Raw genomic sequence first — 26,710 nt, 5'->3', positions numbered from 1 at the left:
CATGTACATAGTGAGACTAATAGTTTTGACCTGAGAAGCAGTGATGACAGACACCCTTGCCTTTTCCCAGTCTCAAGGAGAAGCTTTTCAAATATTCATCATTATGTTTGCTGCAGATGTTTGGTAGAAATCCCTTTAATCAGATTCATGAAGTGCCCTGTATACATAGTTAGGAGCATTTTTCTCATGAATGGCTGTTGAGTGCTGAGCAAATGCTTTCCTCCATCTAAGGAGATGATCATGGGTAAAACTCCTTAAATTTGATTATGTGGTGAATCATAGTAACTGATTTTTCTAACATAAAAACAACTTTGGATTCCTGGCATAAACCTGACCAGGTCATGATGAATCATCCTTTCCTACATCTCTCTTACTAATACTTAGCTTAGGATTTTGCATCAATGTTTCTAAGTGAAATTGGCATGTAATTTTCCATTCTCATATTATCATTTGGAATCAGAAATTTGCCAGTCTCATAAAATGAATTAGGGAGTAAACTTCTTTCTATTCTTTGGAAGGGCTTAAATTTGGAATTATTTATTTACTATTTGGCAGTACTCACCAAAAAAGTTACTTAGGCCTAGAATGTTCTTTCTAGGAATATTTGTTCAATTTCATAACCATAAAACCATTCTTTTATTTAATAGGCTGTTTATATTTCTAAAAGTGTCTCTATTCTCCATGATACAAATTTACTGCCTCTTAGTTGTTCATGATTTTATATGTATTTAACATCACAGAAATAGTTATGTCCTATTCTTCACTCCTGATATCGGTTATGGGTTGAATTGGAGCTATAGCTGCTGGCCTATTCCACAGCCACAGCAACATACAATCCAAGCTACATCTGCGACCTACACCACAGGTCAGAGCAACTCGGAATCCTCAACCCACTGATCAGGGCCAGGGATCAAACCTCTGTCCTTATGGGTATCAGTCAGTTCATTCAATGAGCCACAAAGAGAATTCTGCCTGTTCTTTTTTTTAAAAATAGTTATTTCCCCAGTACAGTTTTTTTTTTCCTACTCTCCAGCATGGTGACCCAGTTACACACACATGTACACATTCTATTTTCACACATTATCATGCTCCATCATAAGTGATTAGACATTGTTCCCAGTGTTACTCAACAGGATCTCATTGCTAATCCATTCCAAAGGCAATAGTCTGTATCTATTAACCCCAAGTTCCCCAACCACCCCACTCCCTCTCCCTCCCTCTTGGCAACCACAAGTCTACTCTGCTAGTCCATGAATTTCTTTTCTGTGGAAAGGTTCATTTGTGCCATATATTAGATTCCAGATATAAGTGATATCATATGGTATTTGTCTTTCTGACTTATGGCACCCAGGATGAGAGTCTCTAGTTCCATCCATGTTGCTGCAAATGGCATTATTTCGTTCTTTTTTATGATTGAGTAGTATTCCATTGTGTATTATATATACCACATCTTCCTAATCCAATCATCTATCAATAGATATTTAGGTTGTTTCCATGTCTTGGCTATTGTGAATAGTGCTGCAATGAACATGAGGGTGCATGTGTCTCTTTTAAGTAGAGTTTTGTCTGGATAGATGCCCAAGAGTGGGATTGCTGGGTCATATGGGAGTTCTATGTATAGATTTCTAAGGTATCTCCATACTGTTCTCCATAGTGGTTATACCAGCTTACATTCCCACTAACAGTGCAGGAGGGTTCCCTTTTCTCCACACCCCCTCCAGCATTTGCAATTTGTGGACTTCTTAATGATGGCCATTCTCACTGGTGTGAAGTGGTACCTCATAAGTAGTTTTGATTTGCATTTCTTGAATAATCAGGGATGTTGAGCATTTTTTTCATATGCTTGTTGGCCATCTGTATATCTTCCTTTGAAAAATGTCTATTCAGGTCTTTTGCCCATTTTTCAATTGGGTTGTTGGCTTTTTTGCTGTTGAGTTGTATAAGTTGCTTGTATGTTCTAGAGATTAAGGCCTTGTCAATTGCATCATTTGAAAGTATTTTCCCCCATTCTGTAAGCTGTCTTTTTGTTTTCTTTTTGGTTTCCTTTGCTGTGCAAAAGCTTTTCAGTTTGATTAGGTCCCATTGGTTTATTTTTGTTCTTATTTCTGTTGCTTTGGAAGAATGACCTGAGAAAATATTCATAAGGTTGATGTCCGAGAATGTTTTGCCTATGTTCTCTTCTAGGAGTTTGATGGGGTCTTGTCTTGTATTTAAGTCTTTAAGCCATTTTGAGTTTATTTTTGTGCATGGTGTGAGGGTGTGTTCTTATTTCATTGATTTACATACAGCTGTTCAGGTTTCGAGGCACCACCCGCTGAAGAGACTGTTGTTTTCTCATTTTATGTTCTTGCCTCCTTTATCAAAGATTGAGTATAGTGTCTGGGTTTATATCTGGGTTCTCTGTTCTGTTCCATTGGTCTATATGTCTGTTTTGGTACTAGTACCACACTGTCTTGATGATTGCAGCTTTGTAATAGTGTCTGAAGTCTGGGAGAGTTATGCCTCCTGCTTGGTTTTTGTTCCTCAGGATGGCTTTGGCAATTCTGGGTATTTTATGGTTCCATATAAATTTTTGGATTATTTGTTCTACTTCTGCGAAAAAGGTCATGGGTAATTTGATAGGGATTGCATTGAATCTGTAGATTGCTTTGGGTAGTATGGCCATTTTTACGATATTAATTTTTCCAACCCAGGAGCATGGAGTATCTTTCCATTTCTTTACATCTTCTTTAATTTCCTTGATTAATGTTTTATAGTTCTTGGCATATAAGTCCTTTACCTCCTTGATGAGGTGTATTCCCAGGTATTTAGTTTTTTGGGGTGCAATTTTAAAAGGTATTGTATTTCTGTATTCCTTTTCTAATATTTCATTGTTCATATACAGAAATGCAACTGATTCTTGAATGTTAATCTCCTATCCTGCTACTTTGCTGAATTTGTTGATCAGTTCAAGCAGTTTTTTGGGTTGAGTCCTTAGGGTTTTCTATATATAGTATCATGTCATTTGCATACAGTGACGGTTTTACCTCTTCTTTTCCTATTTGGATGCCTTTTATTTTTTTGATTTGTCCGATTGCTGTGGTTAGGACTTCTAGTACTATGTTAGATAACAGAGGTGAGAGTGGACATCCTTGTCTTGTTCCAGATTTTAGTGGAAAGGCTTTCAGCGTTTCTCCATTGAGTATTATATTCGCTGTGGGTTTGTCATAAATGGCTTTGATAATGTTAAGATATGTTCCCTCTATACCCATCTAGGGAAGAGTTTTGATCATGAATGGATGTTGGACTTTGTCAAGTGCTTTCTCTGCATCTATTGAGATGATCATGTGGTTTTGGACTTTTCTTTCGTTAGTGTGTATGACATTGATTTGCATATGTTGAACCATCCTTGTGCATCTGGGATAAATCCCACCTGGTCATGGTGTATGATCTTTTTGATATGTTGTTGGATTCGGATGGCTAAAACTTTGTTGAGAATTTTTGCGTCTATATTCATCAAAGATCTTGGCCTATGGTTTTCTTTTTTGGTGGTATCTTTGTCTGGTTCCAGAATTAGGGTGACGGTGCCTCATGGAATATCTTTGGGAATTTTCTTTCTTCTTCAACCTTTGGGAAAAGTTTAAGGAGGATGGGTATAAGTTCCTCTTTGTATTGGTAGAATTCGCCTGTGAGGCCATCTGGTCCTGGACTTTTACTTGCAGGGAGTGTTTTTATGACATTCAATTTCACTTCTAGTGATCAGACTACAGTTTTGGCAGGCTGTAAGTCTCTAGAAAGTTACTCATTTCTTCCAGGTTGTCAAATTTGTTGGCATACTATTGTTCATAGTATTCTCTCATGGTTTTTTGTATTTCTGTAGTATCCGTTGTGACTTCTCCTTTTTCTTATTTTATTTGGGTTTTTTCTCTCCTCTTCTTGGTGAGTCTAGCCAGAAGTTTGTCAATTTTGTTTACTTTTTTAAAGAACCAGCTCTTGGTTTTATTGATTTCTGTTGTTTTTTTAATCTCTATTTTATTGTTTTCCTCTTTGATCTTTATGATTTCCTTCCTTCTGCTGACTTTAGGTTTTGTTTGTTCTTCTTTCTCTAGCTCACTTAGGTGTTGGGTTAAGTTGTTGATTTGAGATTTTTCTTCTTTTTTGAGGAAGGCCAGTATTGCTATGAATTTCCCTCTGAGCACTGCTTTTGCAGCATCCCATAGACTTTGAGTGGCTGTGTCTTCACTATCATTTGTCTCAAGGTATTTTTTAATTTTCTTCTTGATTTCCTCATTGACCCACTGGTCTTTTAGTAGCATGTTGTTTACTCTCCATGTAGTCAGTTTTTTTCTCATTTCTTTTCCTGTGGTTGATTTCTAGTTTCATGCCATTGTGGTTACAGAAGATACTTGAAATAATTTCTATATTCTTAAATTTGTAGAGCTTACCTTTGTGCCCCAGTATGTGATCAATTTTTGAGAATGTTCCATGTGCACTTGAGAAGACTGTATATTGATTTTTTTTGGATGTAATGTCCTGAAAATGTCAATTAAGTCTAACTTTTCTATTGTGTCCTTTAGGATCTCTGTTGCCTTCCTGATTTTCTGTCTAGAGGATCTGTCCATTGTTGTGAGTGGGGTGTTAAAATAAAAGTCTCCCACTATGATTGTGCCTGTTCTTCCTTAATTAACTCTGCCAGAGTTTGTCACTGTTAAAAGACTTTTTCAAAGAATGAACTTTTGATTTGATTTTTTTCTATTACCTTCTGCCTTTAACTTTCTTCTTGAGATTATTTTGTGCTTGTTCCAATTTATTGAGTTAGATGCTTTCATTAACATTCAGTCTTTTTTTCCCTAGCCACATTTAAGGCTATTAATTTCCTCCAACTACTGTTTTAGCTACAACTCATACATTCTGTGGTACTTAACTAATGTTCTGTTTCACTTATGTTGTAGAATCCATTAGGATTTCTTGATTCACAGGTAATTTGGAATTGTGTTAACTTTCTAAGATATGGCGGTGTTTAACCACTTACTTCCAGGTAAATACCAATTTAAAATGATCCTCCTAGTTAACTGAACCTTCCATTAAATGAAGATATTTTCTTTAGCAATATCTCCGCCTTAAATAATTTTTTTTCAAATATAACTACGTCAGCTTATTTTGGGTTGGTACAGCTTTTACCATCATTTTACTTTCAAATTTTATTTTCCGCTTTAGGTGTGGTCTCTTTCCACAGCATATCATTGGTTTTATTTCTCAACAAGCTTAATAATCTGCCTTTACCTAGATAACTTGGTCCATTTATATTTAAGTTAATTACTGATATCTTAGGTTCTAGCTCTAAGCTTTTTCTAGGTATTCTTCTGTTTTTTTTTCTTGTAACAATTATTTTTTTTCTAAAAGCTCAGAAGTTATATACTCATTTCTATAGTATCAACCATTAAAATGTTATACACTATTAGAAATGAGTTGTACACTATTAGAAATCACATTTATAATTAATCAGCATGTTTAGTCTCTTCTCAGGTACAGCACTTATCCTACTCACTACCCTACCAACTTATTAATAGTTTTTTAAATCCCTCATTTTTTAACCCCAAGAAAACATCATCGTTGTTCCATATGGTAAATGTTCCTTTAATCTATATTTACAACCATCTCAATCCTTTATATAGTAGGAAGGTGATGAAAGAAGGAATAAAGCATATCCTTTAGAATTTCCTTTACTAAGAACCTGCAGGTGGCAAACTTGTTCATGCTTGATTGTCTGAAACTGTATTCCACCATCATTCTTTTTCACTATGGTTTACCTAAATGAGGTTTTCATATTTATCCCCCTTTGGGTAAGTCTGTGGACTGGTATTTTTCATCGATTATCTCCTCAAACATTGCTTCTGCCCTATTATCTATTTGAAACTATTATTAGATACACATTAAACCCTTTTGCTTTATCCTCCACTTCTTCACATTTTCAATCTCTTCTTCTATATTACATTCAGGGTCATTTATTCCATTCCATTTTGAAGCCACTGATTCTCCTTTCAGTTCCCTCTATTCTGCTAAACCTCCTCAGTGGTTTATTTTTTAATTCTATTTTCCTTTTGTAGAACTTTTATTTGGCTCTTTTTCAGATATGAAGTTTTTCTAATACCTTTTTTCCCTGTTGATTTGTATTTTCTAAACATATAAATATTTTATATTATATATTTGTTAATTCCAAAGTTGTTCTTGCGGTCTTTGCTGTTTTTCATTTCAAGTTCCTTGTCTTCCTTCTGGACTTTGTTTAAACTTAAGTCATTCATTTCCTAAGAAAACAATTTGTGACCCTCAAGATTTGTTTACATCTGCCAGGCACTCATTCTGGAGCCACTAAATACACAACTTAAGTTTTAGTACCCAGATGAATTGATTTTGGGTGGCTTTCAGCTGTGCACAAACGGAGCAGGTCTTCTTGCGGTTCACTCTTACCCGGGGTACAGTCCTTAGGCAATGGCTTCCTCCATCTCAGGTAGGCTGTACCTTTTGTCACCTGCCCATTGTTTCCAGGGCCACCAAAACCAAAGCTGAACTTCACTCTCAGGGCAAAAGTAGCCTCAGCAGTTTCACTTAGATATTGGCCTTGTAATTATTTAATCTCTTAGGACATTGCACCTCTACATGTTTTTCAAAAATGCTTTTACAGTCTACCTAAAAGTTTTTATTTTCATAAGAATTGCTTAGATTAACAAAGTGTGCCATATTACTGAAAAGGAAATCTGAAAATCTTTGTGAAAATGTTATCCATTTCATTGCACCCTTTCCTCACTCATCAATGTCAAGAAATTTCCCACGTCCTTAAACACTCTTTGTAAACCTAAATTTAATTATCACACCTCACTTAACCTTTCTGATCAGAAACGAGATTTAGGTTGGTGTTACATATTTAAGAGTAATTGGGATTAGCAAACTATTATATATATGATGGATAAACCACAAAGTCCTACTGTATAGCACAGGGAACTACATTCAATATCCTATACTAAACCATAATGGTAAAGAAAAAAAAAAAAAAAAGAGTACACATTCAGAGAACAAAAGACAGCAAGTATCTGAAGCTATGGATGTGTGAGTAGGAGTCCTAAAGATGATATCCGAGAGAACATCACTATTTTAAAAAAAGAAAAATTATAACCTCAAGGAAGGACAGTATACAAACCAAGCAGGAGTGATTTAAAAGCAGTAGAGAATAAATAATGTTATCCTATGAGGCTTGATAGTAATAATATTATACTGATTAATATCCTATTTATTTTAGCAAGTGAGCAGTAACCTTGGTGAGAGCACCAGATGCAGTAAAAGGGACATTTAAAAGAAAAATCATATATGTATGATTAAAGTACAAATGAAGAAACCTTTAGGATAACAATGTATTGAAATAATGACCTTATTAGAATTCTACATCATTATCATATAATTCATCTGATGAAGCTAAAACCATGAGACTAATGCTTGAAAAATATAGCATTAAAAACAATTTTTGTTTTTTTAACTCAATGAATTTTATTACATTTATAGTTGTAAAATGATCACAACCCTCTTTTACAGCGTTTCCATCCCAAACCCCCAGCCCATCCCTCCCCACAACCTGTCTCCTTTGGAAACCATAAGTTTTTCAAAGTCTGAGTCAGTTATCTGTTCTGCAAAGAAGTTCATTTTTAGATTCTGCATATCCACGACATCATATGACATTGGTGTCTCACTGCTGCAAATGCTGTTCTTTCTTTCCTTTTAATGGCTGAGTAATATTCCATTGTAAATATGTACCACATCTTTATCCACTCCTCTACTGATGGACATTTAGGTGGTTTCCATGTCTTGGCTATTGTATAGAGAACTGCAGTGAACATTCAAGTACATGCATCTTTTTGTGTCACGGTTTTCTCTGGATAGATGCCCAGGAGTGGGACTGCTGGATCAACTGGTAATTCTATTTTTAGTTTTTTTTGAGGAATTTCCACACTGTTTTTCATAAAAACAAATTTATATATAAAAACTTTTTAAGATGTCACAAGCTTGTCCATTTTAAAGCCATTCTTTCTTGCTTAGTCCAAAAAAAAAAAAAAAAAAAAAAAAATCCCATGCAGCAAGTGCTATTACTTCAATGATGTAAGGTTTTATCCATTCACAATCTTAATCTGTTTATTACAGAAAGCATATAAAATTGCCTAATGTTGATGAAATTTCTTTTATTTATGGCTTTTTCAAAGCCAAAAAGCTTAATATACTTTAAAAACCAATGACTAAAATAGCGGCTCTGAACTTAAAATGCTTTGTTAAGCTTTACTGTATAGACTAAAATTTTGGTTTCCTGGACTCAGTAATACTAAATTGCCTATTGGGTTTAGTGGCTTCTCGCATCAACTCCTGCAACTGTCCAATCTGTTCATCACGAAAGTCATTAAGTTTTTCTTCTGGTAAGGAGATTCCAAAACATGCTTTTTCAGTTGAATTTTCTCTGTTTTCATTAGCTTGTTGCCATAGCACTGATGCATATGCCTAATAAAAAGAAAAAAATGAAGGTTATAGACATTAAAATAAGATTTACATTCACTCATTTAAAGGATCTGAAAAATTTCAATTCCTAGCTACCTATTTTTCTCTATTGCTGAGTCTTCCGCATTTAGCAAAGACACAAACACAGCTATATTGTTTAAGTGATAACTTTAAATACTTACTTCTAGCACTTTAAGAGTTTCACTGACATCTTGAATCTGGAAATCTAGAAGGTACAGAGTAAGAGTAGTCTGTGGCTGGACCTCAGGAGCATTCATAAACCACTCAAAAATTACATGCAAAATTGTATGTACACACACATACGCGAAATTGCAGGGTCATAACTTTCATCGGATTTTCACAGGGGGAGCTGTGGGTCTTATGAGCTTAAAAGTGGACCCTGAAGTGCATTAGGTTTACTCCTTTCTTCAGTTTAAAAATTAATTTAAATCAAACCTTTAGGCTTTCACTATTTAACGACCACCTTTGCCAGAAAAAAAAACTCTCTATTTTTCATGCTGTAATTTTTCTCTCATTCAGTTAGCATCTTCAGCCTAATACTCCAACTACCATTGTCTTACACAAATGGCACTTTTTAAAAAGCAGATTCTCACTCTAAAATCAATCTTTCAATCAGGCAAGCAATATCAAGTGTTTCAGTTTATGAAGCTAAAAGATTATGTGCACCCTCTGGGTAAGTAAACAAATTAGTTAATGCTGGATAATGCTGCTACTCTATCTGGTTTAAGATAATTAAATTGCTTATAACTGCTGGATTACCAGCATCACCAAAAGGAACTTATTTTTAATTCTGGATATTCTAAACCTTTATTTGAATTAGAAATAATTTCTTCACATTTTACAGAAATCTATTTCATATAATAACAAACAAAACCAAAAATTGCACTCACCATAGGATTTATAAGTATATGTCTCAGAGCAGTTTCTCAACCTTGGTACTACTAACAAATCAGAGTGGGGTGAGTGGGAATCTGTTCTTGCATTGCAGGATATTTAGCAACATCTCTGGTCTCCACCCACTAGATGCCAGAAGGACTGCTTCCCTCATTCTTGATCATTAAAACCATCTTAAAAACATTGCCAAATGTTCTCTTGCAGGCAAAACCACAGAGGTTGAAAACTATTGTCCTAAATAAACTTTCCAGCTTGTGGACAAATAGCATGCAAAAAATATTCATTGTGGCACTGCTTGTTAAAGCAAAAAATTGGAAACAGATGTACTTCAACAGGAGAAAGGGCAAGTGTTAAGACATGTCTTTATAATCCATTAACAATAATCAAATTAAAGGTCTGTATTAACATGAATAAATCTCCAAAACAATCAAGTTATTCATCTGTAGAAATGGAAAAACAATAATCAGATTCATATGAAAATGTGAGAGGCCTTGAACAGCCAAAATAATCTTGAAAAAGAAGAACAAAGTTGGAACATTCATAGTTCCCAATTTCAAAGCTTAATACAAAGTTACAGTCAGTACTCAAAGTAGTATGGTAGTGGCTTTAGGATAGATATACTAAATGAAACAGAACTCAAGAGTCCAGAAATACACCTTTACATACATGGCCAAATAACTTTTGACAAGGGTGTCAAGTCCATGCAGTGGGTTAAAGAATAGTCTTTTCAACAGATACTGCTGGGAAAATGGGTTTCCACATGCAAAAGAGTGAAGTTGGATCCCTACCTCCTATCACATAAAGACGTTAACACAAAATGGATCAAAGAGCTAAATGTAAGAGTTACAACTATAAATGTGGAAGAAAATGGGTAAATTTTCATGACTTTGGATTTGACAATGGAGTCAGATATGATACTAAAAGCATGAGCACACACACACACACACACACACAAAAGACAAACTGGATTTCATCATAATAAACTCAAAGTGAAAAGAAAGGGAGGGAGAGGAATGGACTGAGTTTAGAGGTAGTACATGTAAACTATTACATTTAGAATGGATAGACAGCAAGGTCCTACTGTACACAGGGGACTCTTTCCAATCTCCTGGGATAAATCAGAATGGAAAGATTATTAAAAAAAAAAATGTATGGGAGTTTCCTGGTGGCCTGGAAGGTTAAGGAACTGACATTGTCATCACTGTGGCTTGGGTCTGATCCCTGGGCTGAGAATGAAAAAAAAGGGGGGGGGGATGTATTATGTGTGTAATTAGGTCACTTTGCTGTGTATAAGACATTGGCATAACACTGTACATCAACTATGCTTTAATTTAAAAAAAAAATAAACTACATAATGGGAGTAAATATGAATAGACATTTCTCCAAAACTCTACAAGCATCAGAATCAACATCATGAATATTTTCTCAGGTCAGTCTCCCAAAGCAATAGAAATAAGAGCAAAAATAAACCAATGGGACCTAATCGAACTGACAAGTTTTGCACAGCAAAGGAAACCAAAAAGAAAACAAAAAGACAACTTACAGAATGGGAGAAAATACTTTCAAATGATGCAACTGACAAGGCCTTAATCTCTAGAATATACAAGCAAATTATACAACCCAACAGCAAAAAACCCAATCAATCAATGGAAAAATGGGCAAAAGACCTGAATAGACTGTTCTCCAAAGAAGATATACAGATGGCCAGCAAACACATGAAAAAATGCTCAACATTGCTGATTATAAGAGAAATGCAAATCAAAACTACCATGAGATATCACCTCACACCAGTCAGAATGGCCATTATTAAGAAGTCCACAAATAACAAGTGCTGGAGGGGTTGTGGAGAAAAGGGAACCCTCCTGCACTGTTGGTGGGAATGTAAGCTGGTATAACCACTATGGAGAACAGTATGGAGATACCTTAGAAATCTATGCATAGAACTCCCATATGACCCAGCAATCCCACTCTTGGGCATCTATCCAGATAAAACTCTACTTAAAAGAGACACATGCACCCTCATGTTCATTGCAGCACTATTCACAATAGCCAGGACATGGAAACAACCCAAATGTCCATCAACAGATGATTGGATTCGGAAGATGTGGTATATATACACAATGGAATACTACTCAGCCATAACAAAGAATGACATCATGCCACATGCAGCAACATGGATGGAACTAGAGACTCATTCTGAGTGAAATGAGCCAGAAAGACAAAGACAAATACCATATGATATCACTTATAACTGGAATCTAATATCCAGCACAAACGAACATCTCCACAGAAAAGAAAATCATGGACTTGGAGGATAGACTTGTGGCTGCCCGACGGGAGAGGGAGGGAATGGGAGAGATCGGGAGCTTGGGGTTATCAGATACAACTTAGAATAGATTTACAAGGAGATCCTGCTGAGTAGCATTGAGAACTATGTAAAGATACTCATACTGCAACAGAACAAAGGGTGGGGGAAAAATGTATACATGTAAGAATAACTTGATCCCCATGCTATACAATGGGAAAAAAATAAAAAATAAAATTAAAAAAAAGAAGCACATGAAAGATAGTCAACATCATGAGTCATCAGAGAAATGAAAATCAAAATCACAATGATACCCACTAGAATGACTATAATAAAGATAATAAATAAAAGGAAAATAACAAGTGTTGGCAAGAAACTGAAGAAACTGAAATCTTACACATTGCTAGTGGGACTATAAAAAGGTATAGTCACTGAGATCTTCCACTTTGAGACAGTGACATGTCTTGGCACACCTTCAGCTTCCCAGAGCCACTAAGACAAAAAGGGCTGCTTAGTCATAAGGGTTTGTGAGACAAAAGACTTAGAGCAGGTTGAACAGTAAGGTTCATCTACAAAAGGCCTCCTTCAAGAATGGAAGAGGTGACTGCTTAATGCATAGAAACCAACACAGGGAACCATGGGAAATGAAAAAGTACATTCCAAATAAAAAGCAGGATAAAACCCCAGGGGAGAAAAACTATAATGAAATGGAGATAAGTGATTTACCAGATAAAGAGCTCAAAATATTGATTAAAAAAATAAAGAGGTCAGGGGAACAGTGCATAAACAAAGTGTGAATTTCAACAAAGAGAAAAAATAAAATATCAAACAGAAATCACAGAGTTAAGAACACAAGAACTAAAATGAAAAAAGAAAGGTTCAAAAACAGACTAGATGATACAGAAGAAAGGATGATAGAACTCTACAACAGGGCAGTGAAATTCATTCAGAGGAGCAAAATGAAAAACAGTGGTGACCACTTAAGAGACTTGTGGCACAACATCAGATGAATCAATATCTGCATTACAGGGATACCAGAAAGAGAAAAGAGAGAAAAAGGCAGAAAGCGTATTTAAAAAAATAATGGCTGAAAACTTCCTAACACGGGGAAGAAAACAAACATCCAGATCTAGGAAGCCCAAAAAGTTCCAGTAAGATAAGTTAATTATAAAGTGTCTTTGTCTCTTTATCAAAAGTTAAAAGACAAGGATAGAATATTAAGAACATCAAAAATAAAAACTTGTTGCATACAAGGGAACCCCCTAAGACCTTAGACTTCTCAGCAGCAACTCTGAATACATTGAGCCATTCCCTTCTTATATGCAAAGTGCTGAAAAAAAAATGCCAACTAATAATACTCTATCAGCAAGGTAGTTCTTCAGAATTGAAGCAGGAAAAGGCTTCCGGATAAACGAAAGCTGAAAGAGTTCATCACTATTAGACCAGCCTTATAGCAACTGTTAGAAGACCTATCAAGCTGAAACAAAAGGGTGCTAATTAATAACAGGAATAGAACAATACAAATCTCACCGATAAAGGTAAATATATACTTAAATTCAGAATACTCTAATGTTACAATGATGGTGAATAAATCACTTATAAATCTAGCATGAAGGCTAAAACAAAATTATTAAAAATTGGTTAATGCGGAAGTTCCGTCGTGGCGCAGTGGTTAACGAATCCGACTAGGAACCATGAGGTTGAGGGTTCGGTCCCTGCCCTTGCTCAGTGGGTTAACGATCCGGCGTTGCCGTGAACTGTGGTGTAGGTTGCAGACGTGGCTCAGATCCCGCGTTGCTGTGGCTCTGGCATAGGCCGGAGGCTACAGCTCTGATTTGACCCGTGGCCTGGGAACCTCCATATGCCATGGGAGCAGCCCAAGAAATAGCAAAAAGACAAAAAATAAAAAAATTTTAAAAATTAAAAATAAATAAAAACTGGTTAATGGGAGTTCTCACTGTGGCTCAATGGGTTAAGAACCTGACATAGCATCCATGAAGATGAGTGTTCAATCCCCAGCCTCGCTCAGTGGGTTAAGAATCCAGTATTGCCACAAGCTGTGGCACAGGTCGCAGACATGGCTCAGATCCCAAACTGCTATGACTGTGGCTTAGGCCCCCAGCTGTGCTTTCATTTGACTCACAGTGTGGGAAATTCCATATACCTTAGGTGTGGCTGTAAAAAGAAAAAAAAAATTTTGTCAGTGGATATAGGAAGTAAAAAGGTGTAAGCTGTGAAATCAAAAACATTAAACATGGCCGACAGAGTAAAAATGTACGGCTTTAGTGCATTTGGTGTTAAGTTGTTTTCAGCTTAAAATAAACTGAAATAAATACAATCTCTGAGAGTCACAAAAGATAAGATAAAGGAAAAAATCAAATGACAAAGGAAGAGAGCAAGGAACAAAAGAATTACAAAATAGCTAGAAATCAATGAACAAAATGTTAATAAGTCCATATTTATCATTATTTAAAATATATATGAATGACCTTATTCAATCAAAAGATACAGAGCAGCTGTATACATTTTTTTTTAAAAGACATATGCTACCTACAAAAGACTTAATTCAGCTTTAAGGACACACACACAAACATATTCCATGCCAATGGAAACCAAAAGAAAGCTGGGGTGGCAATACTTATATCAGATAAAACAGATCTTAAGACTAGGGAGTTCCCATTGTGGTGCAGTGGAAACGAATCCAACTAGTATCCATGAGGATGTGGGTTTGATCCCTGGCCTTGCTCAGTGGGTTAAGGATTCAGTGTTGCCGTGAGCTGTGGCATAGGTCGCAGATATGACTGAGATCACTCATTGCTGTGGCTGGCAGCTGTAGCTCCAATTTGACCCCTAACCTGGGGACTTCCATATGCCTTGGGTGCGACCCTAAAAAGAAAAAAAAAAAGACAAAAAAAAGCAATAAGGACGGTCACTATATCGTGGAAAAAAAGGTCCAAAAAGAGGATAGGACATGTTAAATATGTATGCATCAACACAGGAGAGCCAAAATATATAAAACATAACAGATCTAATGAGAGAAACAAACCGCAATCAACAATAATAGTAGGGGACTTAAATACTCTACTTTCATCAATGTACAAATTATCCAGAAAGAAAATCACTAAGAAAACACTGAACTAATAAATTCTATCATCTGGTGTAACACACATTTTAATAAACATTTACAAAATAATTCATTCAAAAGAAGCGTAATGCACATATTTCTCAAACACCCATGGAACATTCTCCAGGACAGACTGTATGTTAGGACACAAAGACTGAAATCACATTAAGCATCACCTCCAACCACAATGGTATGAAACTTCTAATCATAGCAAAGGAAACCATCAATAAAATGAAGACTCAATCTACAGACTAGAAAAAAGTATTTGCAAATTATATCCGGTAAGCAGCCACTCAATAGAAAAAGTTCCAGTTAAAACACAGGCAGAGTATCTGAATTTTTCCAGGAAACTACAAATGACCCACAGGTATTTGAAAATATTCTCAACATTATACTAATCCTCAAGGAAATGCAAATGCAAATTAGGATGAGAAATCACCTCAAATCTATTAGAATGGATGTCAACAAGTCATAACAAGGGTTGGTGGAGTTCCCATAGTGAGGCGGGGGAAACAAATCCAACTAGGAATCATGAGGTTGCTGGTTCGATCTCTGGCCTCACTCAGTGGGTTAAGGATCTGGCATTGCCATGAGCTGTGGTGTAGGTCGTAGATGTGGCTGGGATCTGGTGTAGGCCAGCAGCAACAGCTCCGATTGGACCCCTAGCCTTGGAACCTCCATGTGCCATGGGCACGGCCCTTCAAAAGCCAAAAAGCCAAAAAGCCAAAAAAAAAAAAAAAAAAAAAAAAAAAAGACATAAGGGTTGGGTTGGTGAGGATGTGGAGAAAAAGGAATCCAAGTGTACTCTTGGTGGGAATGTAAACTGGTATAGTCACTATGGAAAACATTATGAAGATTCCTCAGAAAATTAAAAAATACAACTACTACATGATCTAGCAGTTATACTTTTTAAGTATTTACATGAAGGAAAATAAAACACTAACTTGAAATGATCTGGACCCCTATGTTCACTGCAGCATTATTAGCAATACTCAAAACATAGAAATAAACTACGTGTCCATGGATGGATGAATGGAAAAAGAAAACATGCTATATATGTGTTTATAATACACATACATACACATACATGTGTGCATACATATCATATGTGATACTATATACACACAAAAAGGAATGTTATTCAGACCTTAAAAAGAGAAATCCTGCTATTTGCAACAACATGGATGGAACTTGAAGGCACTGTGCTAAGTGAAATAAGTCAGAAAAAGACAAATATTGTACCGTCTCACTTATAAAAAGTATCTAAACAACAACAAGAACAAATTGGCATATAGGCAGTTGCAAGAGACAAGAAGTTTTGGGGGGGGGGTGAAATGGGTGAAGGTAGTCAAAAGGTACAAAATTCTTGTTTTAAGATAAAATAAATCCTTGGGATAGAATATACACATGGTAACCAAAGTTAGCAGCAGTATCATTTATCTGAAAGTAGCTAAAGAGTAAATCATAAAAACTGTCATCACTAGGAAAAAACACATGTGGAGACAGATGTTAACTTACTTTGGTAATCATTTCACAATATACATACATATCTAATCACATCATTACATTGTAGACCCAAAATTAAAACAATGTTATATAAGCATCCCTTGGTATTCATTCACCAAGTGGTGGTTGCAGGACCCCTTGGATATCAAAATCCAAGGATGCTCAAGTACCTTACATAAAATGGTATAGAATAGTTGGCCCTCTATATTAGTACTTGCAGAACTCAGAGATATGGAGGGCCAACTACATGTTAATTATATCTCAATTTTTAAAAATCTGATAATTTGTGGAGTTCCTATTGTGTCACAGGGGTTAAGAATCCAAATGCAGTGGCTGGGGTCGCTGTGGAAGCACAGGTTTGATCCTTGGCCTGGTGCAATGAGTCAAAGGATCTGGCATTGCTATAGCTGTGGCTCAGGATTGATCCCTGGCCAGAAGCTTCCATACACTACAGGTGAGCCCATAAAAACTAAATAAAAATCTAATAACTTGAACCCACACTGGTTTGATAAAATACCAAAAAAAAAAAAAAATCTAAGAGGAATGATCAGAGAACATTTTAAGTGGAAAGACTGCCACAGAAAGAAAAAGAGACCACCTTCACCCCCTACGATGACCCTCTAGTGCCTTTCAATATTCCTCTACCTAGGATGCAAGAAGAAATGTTAAATAACAAAAAGGACTTTCCATCATGGCTCAGTGGAAACGAATCTGACTAGTATCCATGAGGATGCAGGTTGGATCCCTGGCCTCACTCAGTGGGTTAAGGATCCAGAGTTGCCATGAGCTGTGGTGCAGGTCGCATATGCGGCTTGGATCTGGCATTGCTCTGGCTGTGATGCAGGCTGGCAGCTACACCTCCAATTCAACCCCTAGCCTGGGAAGCACCATATGCCATGAGTGTGGCCCTAAAAAGACAAAAACAAAACAAAACAAAACAATAACAACAAAAAAACAAAACCCCAGATGGTTAAGAACCCAACTCAGGTGGCTCAAGAAACTGTGGAGTTGTGGGTTTGATCCCTGGCCCTGCCCAGTGGGTTAAAGAATCCAGCACTGCTGCAGCTGTGGTATAGGTCACAGTGGCAGCTCAGATTCAATACTTAGCCTCACAACTTCCATATGCCACAAGTGCAGCCAGAGATTTAAAAAAAAATTTTTTTGTTGTTGAGAGACTAGTTATACCTTCACTGTACTTTCTAATTCTCTACCTATGTATAAAACTTGTCTATAGTCTGAATCCAAGTAATGCCACTAAATTACTGGTAACAAAGTAGAGAGAATGTATTATAACATGACTTTAACATTTAAGATAAGCTGTCCACAGAAAAAAGACTTGTGGTTGCCGAGGGGTAGGAAGTGGGATGGATAGAGAAGAATTTGGGGTTAATAGATGCAAACTATTACCTTTGGAATGGATAATCAATGAGATCCTGCTGTATAGCACTGGAAACTATATCTAGTCACTTATGATGGAGCATGATAATGTGAGAAAAAAAATGTATACATGTACGTGTAACTGGGTCACCTTGCTGTACAGTAAAAAATTGACAGAACACTGTAAGCCAGCTATAATTGAAAAAATAAAAACCATTATTAAAAAAAAAAGATAAGCTGTCCATTTAATAAAATTACTTCTAAAGAAAAGTATTAGCAAAATGTTGGCAAAGTCTTTTTTTTTAAGAATAAAAACAGGAGTTCCTATTGTGGCTCAGTGGCAACAAACCCAAGGACTTGGGTTTGATCTCTGGCCTTGCTCAGTGGGTTAAGGATCCAGCCTTGCCATGAGCTGCGGCTTAGCCCACAGACATGGCTCAGATCCTGCCTTGCTGTGGTTGTGGTGTACGCCAGCAGCTATAGCTCTGATTTGATCCCTAGCCTGGGAACTTCCATGTGCCACAGGTACAGCCCTAAAAGGCAAACAAAAACAAAAACAAAAAAACTGTAGTAGATCTATTTTTTTTAACCCAGTGGGAATTAAAAAACTAAAGGAATAATATAAGAAGAGAAAAAATTAGATATTACAATCCTCCTAATATAAGTACTTATCATCTACACTGAAAATTGGCCCTGAATAAGCTTCTACATATAACCCAATTTACAGAACAATATGTTAAATATCACTATGGAAATGCAATCAACAAAATCCAAACTATGAAAAGTTACAAAAACAAACATTCCCAGTCTTAGAACTAATAGAGAAAAATTAACCACTTTACAGTAGAGAAACCTAGAAGATACTATATGATACGAAATGATGAAAATTAACATTATTAGTAGTAAGTGATACTGACAATCGGCATCATGATGGAATAAGATGTTCCCTTTGTCCCTCCCCTTCAATCTGCAAACATCCACACTCAACAAAGGTACCTCTGCCCAACACACTAGGATGCCAGAGTTCCACACATCTGTACATGTAAAGGTAGGTAGACTGGAATATATAGAGCAGGTGGAACCAGAAGAAACGTAAAAGGCAGTGCCTGGTCATGGCAGCGCCTGGTCATGGCAGCTGAGACCATAGCCCTAGGAAATGTGGTAGCAGCAGGGGAGACAGTGCACATGACTCCAGCCTCCTGGGCACACTGGCACTCACAGACACAGGTAACTCGGCAGCAAGGTCTATGACCCCAATTCCTTCAGTCACAGAGATACCCATGACTCTGACCCCTGGCCCACACCAGAGATGCCTGCAAACACGATAACCTCAGACACAGCAGAGGTAACCTTGCCCCTTCTCTTTCCCATTCCCCTACCCCTACTGCAGCAGGGCCTGTGTCTTGGGCAAGCCTGGACAAGGCAGAAACACCCACCATCCCAGTGCCCCAGGTGGCAAAGCTAACAAAGCAAGGCATCAACAACTCTTGAGACACAAGCAGCACCAACAAGGGCAGTAAGAAACATATATAACAGAGGTGATAGGCGGTGTAAGGTGCTGACTCTCAAAATACAACCAGAGGCAGCTAAGGTAAGAAAAACAAAACAATAAAAAAAACTTGTGTTATAGTGCCACCCACTGGAAAACAAAAGAAAAGGCCTCTAATTTCTAACCTGTTGAATTCTTAGAATCGAATTTAAAAAAAAAAAAAAAAGTAACAAAAAACTTTACCTAAAGAAGATGTATGCTACTTCAACCAGCAGAGGAACAAGTCATGAAGCACCATAAAGAAACAGAGTAACATTATATCACAAAATAGAAAACGACAATTCTCCAGGAATAAAACTTACAGGCATGTAATATTATGATCTGATAAAGAGGTCAAAATAGCATTTGGTTGTGATGATTGTTGTACATCAATGTACAAAAAATGTAATAAAATTCATTGTGTAATTAAAAAAAATAAAATGTAAGCTCTGGGGAAAAAAAAATGAAAAAGAAAACGCTCTTGCTTAATGACATAAATAGTCATTTACCTAATGTCGTCAGAGGAGCCTCGGTTCTCAGAGTTACAGGTTCAACATCTATGTCAGAAACTGCCCAAAAGCAATACAATAATCAATGAAGATTTAAGAAATGTAGGAAAAGGGAGAAAATTATCTTGAAAATGAATCCTTTTAATCCCATTATGTTTAAAATGCATTTATAAACTCTGGAAGAAGAGTATGTGTTCTGTAATGACTGGCTGTACTCTGGTACCCATTAACTTACAAAACAGCCATACCTCTGGCACTTTGCATCCTAATGAGGCCAATGAAAAGTGCCCTTTTTGGTGTTTAATTATTTGATCGCAGCTACACACACACACACACACACACACACACACACACAGAAACTTGGCTCCAAAATAAATCTCTTGTCTCTTATGTATTTTAAATAACTCTGACAAATTATTTTGAAAAGTTATGTTAGTATTTGAAAGGTTTTCACTACCCTTATTAATATTTTTTGAGAAAAGGTGATAGTGGTCAGAATTTTTAAAATGTTCTTAATCAGTCTGTTTATTGGAGATTTGTGACAATTATACAATTAATGAACTTGTGCCTTTTCTCCAAAATAAATGTGATTTTCTTTCTTACAAAAAAAAAAAAAAAAAAAGAAAAAAAGGGTTCCCATTTTGGATCAGCAGAAACCAATCTGACTAGCATCCATGAGGACATAGGTTTGATCCTGGCCTCACTCAGTGGGTTAGGGATCCAGTGTTGCCATGAGCTGTGGTGTAGGTCACAGATGTGGCTTGGATCTGGTGCTGCTGTGGATGTGGAGTAGGCCATTGGCCACAGCTCTGATTCAACCACTAGCCTGGGAATCTCCATATGCTGTGGATACGTCCCTAAAAAGACGACAAACAAGAAAAAAAGAAAAAAGAAACTCAACAAGCTTCAAGAAAGCTCTGAAATGAGCTCAGGAATAAAATTAATGAAAAGAAGTAAGACTTTATCAAGTCAAAGAGGTTGAAACCTAAAAGAACCAAGCAAACTCTAGAGCTGAGGAACTCAATATATAAGATGAAGAACACATGAGAAAGCACTAAAAATGGAGCAGAGAACATGGAAAAGAGAATTAGTAAGCTTGAAGATAAAAATCTATAAATGACACAGGTAGAGGAGGAAAGATAATGAAGATTTAAAAATAAGGAGAAAACTCTGTAAGAACTATCTGACTCACAGGAAGGACAACATTAGGATAATGAGTATTCTGGAAGGAAGGAGGAAGAAAGAAGCAGACAATTTATCTAAAGATGTCATAGCTGAGGACTTTCCAATCTTGGTAAAGAAACTGGATGTTTAAGCCCATGAAGCTAAGAGAACACCTGATTAACTCAATGCAAAAAGACCTGCCCTAAGACAAACTATATTAAACCTATCAAGGAGTTCCCTGGTGGTGGCTCAGAGGGTTCATTGCTGTGGCTCAAGTACAACTCCTGAGCTGGGAACTTCTACATCCTGCAGATGCAGCAAATAAATATAAATAAATAAATACCTGTCAAAAGTCAATGACAAAGAATTTTAGAGGCATCCAGGTAAAAAGGATGGTAACTGACAAAGGAACCAGCACTAGGATATAAGCAGATTTCTCAGCAGAAACTCTACAGGCAAGAAGTGAGTGTAATGACATTCTCAGAATTCTGAAGGATATAAACTGTCAGCCAAGAACACTCTATCCAGCAAAGTTAATTCAGGTATGAAGGAGGAATAAAGACTTTCCCATCAAACAAAAGCTGAAGGAGATTAGCAATACCAGACCTGCCTTCCAAGAAATGTTGAAAGGAGCTCCTCTACTAGGAAAAAATAAAAGAATTGAAAAGGCAAGAATATACAAAACTCTAAGATGGTAAACAGAATCAGAAAATTGCAACTCTACACCAGAATAGGTTTTTAACATATCATATAGAATAAAGGTTAAGGGGGGAAGCAGTAAAAATAACTATACTATTTCAATTTAATGACAAACTCCTAACATAAAGAGATAATTTGAGACAACAAAAACATAAAAGGGAAGGGGAAGATAGAAGCCATACAGGTAAAAAAAGATAGTCTTTGTTTTGATGACAGCATCCTATTTTACCTATGAGACATTTTATAATCATGGTAATCACACAACATAAATCCAAAGCAGAGATGCAAAATACAGAAAAAGAGAAAACAGAAAAACAGAAAACCACCACCAGAGGAAAATGGCAGACAGAAACATGAGGAAAAATAAATAATGGAGATAGAGAGCAATCAGAAAACAAAAGATAAAATGACAAAAATAAGTTATCAGTTATCAATAAACATTCTAAATGTAAATGGACTGAATTCACCAAAAGACACAGAGTGGATAGATACATTAAAAAACAGACCCAACTATATGTTGTCTCCAATAGACTCCACTCAGCTCTGAAGACAAACTTAGGTTCAAAAGTGAAGGGATAGAAAATGATACTACAAGTAAATGGCAGCCAAAAAAAGCAGGTAGAGCCATAATCACATCAGATAAAACAGCGAAAAAAGGCAACAAGAGACAAAGATAAGCATTATAATGACAAGGGGACAATTCATCAAGAAGACAACAGTTATTAATAAATATGCACCTAACACAGTAGCACAAAATATATACAGCATTTCGGTTGGTTTTTCTTTTTTTTTGCTTTTTAGGGCCGCCCCCACGGCATATGGAGATTCCCAGGTTAGGGGCCTAACTGGAGCTACAGCTGCCAGCCTATGCCACAGCCACAGCAACACCAGATCCGAGCCAAGTCTGCAACCCACATCACAGCTCACAGCAACATCAGATCCTTAACCCACTGAGCAAGGCCAGGGATCAAACCTACAACCTCATGGTTACTAGTCGGATTCATTTCCGCTGCACCATAACGGGAACTCCCTATACAGCAATTATTAAGAGACCTACAGGGAGAAACTGACAGCAACATGATTAATAGTGAGGGACTTTAACAACCCACTTACATCAATGGATAGGTTCATCTAGGCAGAACATCAACAAGAAAACTGTGGCTTTAAGTGAAGCATGAAACCAGATGGATGTGATAGATTTGCAGACATTCTGACCAAATGCAGCAGAATACACATTCCTGTCAAGTGCACAAGCAACATCCTTCTAAGGACAGATCATATGTTGGTATACCAACAAGTCTCAATAAACTTAAAAGAAATCATATCAAGTATCTTTACTGATCACAGTGGTAGGAAATTAGAAATCACAAGAAAACTGGAAAAAAATCACAAATATGTGGACACTTAACATGCTACTAAACAAACTGGATCAATGAAAAAAATAAAAAAAATATCTGAAAAATGAAAAGGAAAATATAACATACCAAAATCTACAGGAGGCAGCAAAAGCAGTGCTAGGAAGGAAGTTTAAAACAATATAGGCCTACCTCAAACAAAATCTCAAATAATCTAACTTTACACTTAAATGAATGAGAAAAAGAACAAACAAATCCCAAAGTCAACAGAAGAAAGAAAGCAACTGTTAACAGGGGAGAAAATAAATAAAATAGAACTAAAAGGACAATGGAAGAGAGCTCGATGAAACTAAGAGCTGGTTCTTTGAGAAGTTAAAACTGACAAACCTTTAGTTGGACTAAGAAAAAAAGAAGGCTCTGATAAACAGAATCAGAAATCAAAGAGAAGAAATAACAATGGATACCACAGAAATACAAAGGATTATAAGACAATATTATGAACAGCAATATGCCAACAAACTGGGCATCCTAGAAGAAATGGACAAATTCTTAGAATCATACAACCTTCCAAGACTAAATATCTAAGAAACAAAATTTCTGAATAGATCAATTACTAGTATAGAGATTAAAATAGTAATCAAAACCTCTCAGCAAACCAAAGTCCAGGACCAGAGAATTTCACTGATGAATCCTACTAAACATTCAAAGATATAATACCTATATGTATATATATATATATATTTTTTTGTCTTTTTGCCATTTCTTGGGCCGCTCCTGTGGCATATGGAGGTTCCCGGGCTAGGGGTCAAATCGGAGCTGCAGCTGCCAGCCTACGCCAGAGCCACAGCAACGCAGGATCCGAGCCGCGTCTGCGACCTACACCACAGCTCACGGCAATGCCAGAACCCTGACCCACTGAGCAAGGGCAGGGATCAAACCCTCAACCTCATGGTTCCTAGTCGGATTCGTTAACCACTGTGCCACGACGGGAACTCCAATACCTATAATTTTCAAACTCTTCCTAACTCACTTTACCATGCCAACATTACGCTGATACTAAAACGAAACAAGGACAACACACACAAAAATTATAGGCCAGTATCTCTGATGAACATAGATGCAAAAATCCTCAACAAATTATTACCAAGCCCAATACAACAATACATTAAAAGGGTAATACACCATGATCAAGTGGGATTTATTCCAGGTGTACAAGGATAGTTTGACATCATCAAATCAATCAACATGATACACCACACTAACAAAATGAAGGATAAAAACCACATGATCATCTCAAAATAGGCATAAAAAGCATTTGCCAAGATTGTTGAGATAAAATCTCTCAATAAAATGGGTATAGAAGGAATGTACCTCAATATAATAAAGGTCATATAAGACAAACCCACAGCTAACACACTCAGTGATAAAAAACTGAAAGTGATTCCTCTAAAATCAGTTACAAGACAGAAGGATGCCCACTTCCACCACCCATACTCAACATAGTATTGGAAGTCCTAGCAAGAATACCTAGGCAATAAATAAATAAATAGCACCCAAATTGCAAAGGAAGCAATAAAACTGTCACTATTTGCAGATGACATTTTACATAGAAAACTCTAAAGATGCCACCAAAAAAAAAAAACTATTATAAATAATAATAATAAATAATAAGCAAGTTTACTTTTTCAAGTTGCAAAAATTAAATATCTGTTGTGTTTTTAACACTAACAACAAGATAGCAGAGAGAAATTGACAATCCCATAAAAGTTTTATATATTAATAGTACACATGCTTTTTCTTTACATTGTTAATTCATGGATTTATCATTTTAGACTTAATTCATGGACTGTTCTTTACTAAATATTTCATCATAAAATTAACCCCGTATTATTAAAATTCATCATAAATTTAAAGTAAAAAGAAAACAACCCTACTTATAATCACAACAACAAAAATACCTAGCAATAAATTTAACTAAGGAGATGAAAGACCGATACACTGAAAACTCTAAGACATTGTTGAAAGAAAGTGAAGAAGTCACAAATAAATAAAAAACTATTCATGGATTGAAAGAATATTATAAAAATTACCTAAAGCAATCCCTGAGTTTAATACAATCTCCAGCAAAATTTCAAGAACATTTTTCAAGAACATAGAACAAAAACCTCTAAAGTATATGTGGAACCACAAAAAGATTTCAAATAGTCAAAGCAATTCTGAGAAAAAAATAACAAAGTCGGAAGTTATCACACTCCCTACTTTCAAACTATATCACAAAGCTATAGTAATCTGAGCATCATGTTGGCAGAAAAAGAGATACACAGATCAATGAAACAGAATTGAGAGCCCAGAAATAAACCCACACATAAATTAATATTAATAACAAAGAAGCAAAGAGAATATAATGGAAGAAGGATAATTTCTTCAATGAATGGTGTTAGGAAAACTGGTCAGCCAGGTGTTTGAAGAAAAAAAAAAAACAGAGGAATCCCCGCTGTGGCTCAGCAGTAATGAATACAGCTAATATCCATGAGGACACAGGTTCAATCCCTGGCCCTACTCGATGTGTTAAGGGGCCCACACTGCCATGAGGTGTGGTGTAGCCTGGCAGCTGCAGTTCCAATTTGACCCCTAGCCTGGGAACTTCCATATGCTGTGAGTGTGGCCCTAAAAAGACCCCCAATAAAAGGAAGGAAAAAAGAAAGAAACTAGACCACTGCCTTATATTATACAAAAATTAATTCAAAATGGATTAAAGACTTGAATTTAAGACCTGAAACCATAAAATTCCTCAACAAAAACTATGGGTAGTTCACTCTTTGACATTAGTCTTTGCAATACCTTTCTGGATCTGTCTCTTCAGACAAGGGAAACAAAGCAAAAATAAACAAATGGGATATCAAACTAAAAAACCTTCTGCATAGCAAAGGAAGCCAATCAACAAAATAAAAAGATAATCCATCAAATTGAAGAAAATATTTGCAAATCACATATTTGATAAGGGCTTAATATTCAAAATACATAAAAAATACATACAACTCAACCAACAACCTGATTAGAAAATGGGCAGAGGAACCAAAATAGACATTTTTCCAAAGATGACTTACAGATGGCCAACAGACACATGAAAAGATGTTCACCGTCACTAATTATTAGGGATATACAAATCGAAACCACAATGAGATATCACCTCTTGCCTCTGAGAATGGCTATCATCAAAAACAAGTGTTGGTAAGGATCTGGGGAAAAGGGAACCCTCACCAACTACTGGCAGGAATGTAAACTGGTGCAATCACTATAGAAAACAGTATGGAGATTACTCAAAAAATAAAAATACTGCTATGATCCAGCCCTTCCATTTCTGGGTATTTATCCAAAGACTAGGAAAACACTAATTCAAAAAGATATATACAGCCCTATATGAATGGCATTATTTACAACAGCCAAAATACATAAATAACCTAAGTGCCCATTAACTGATGAATGGATGAAGAAGTAGGGTGTGTGTGTGTGTGTGTGTGTTACATGTATATGTAACAATGTTTTATATGTATTTAAAACATATATAGAGTTCATATGTAACAATGTTTTTATATAAATATATATAATTACATATGTTTTAAATATTTATGAAACATTGTTTTATATATATAATGTACACACACACAATAGAATACCACTTGGCCATTAAAAAAAGATGAAATCTTACTTTGTGAT

At 36.2% G+C, this 26,710-nt stretch overlaps 1 protein-coding gene across 3 annotated transcripts in view; it reads right to left on the bottom strand.

Annotated features, from left to right (window-relative positions):
- Window positions 1-26,710, bottom strand: part of SDHAF3 (succinate dehydrogenase complex assembly factor 3) — a 96,885-nt gene that overhangs the window by 16,531 nt on the left and 53,644 nt on the right. Inside the window, exons 2-3 of one of the 3 annotated variants that reach the window (XM_084977083.1) lie at window positions 8,694-8,737; window positions 7,493-8,514 (exon numbers count right to left, since the gene is read on the bottom strand). The exons of 1 other annotated variant lie outside the window; for it this stretch is intronic. In XM_084977083.1, coding sequence (XP_084833209.1) covers window positions 8,311-8,514; window positions 8,694-8,737 — 248 coding nt within the window. In that variant the 3' untranslated portion in view covers window positions 7,493-8,310. Of the gene's footprint in view, window positions 1-7,492; window positions 8,515-8,693; window positions 8,738-26,710 lie in introns of those variants that run through there. One more of the 3 variants, XM_021063386.2, reaches the window with a different exon arrangement.

Source organism: Sus scrofa, chromosome 9 (assembly GCF_054392235.1).
Source record: "Sus scrofa isolate SSC_HxYL_T2T_F1_AM1 chromosome 9, Sscrofa_HxYL_maternal_Yorkshire_Landrace_v2.0, whole genome shotgun sequence".
In the NCBI taxonomy this organism is placed as follows: domain Eukaryota; kingdom Metazoa; phylum Chordata; class Mammalia; order Artiodactyla; family Suidae; genus Sus; species Sus scrofa.
The sequence above is the reverse complement of the archived record's forward strand: the minus strand, read 5'-3'. Positions and strand labels throughout refer to the sequence as shown.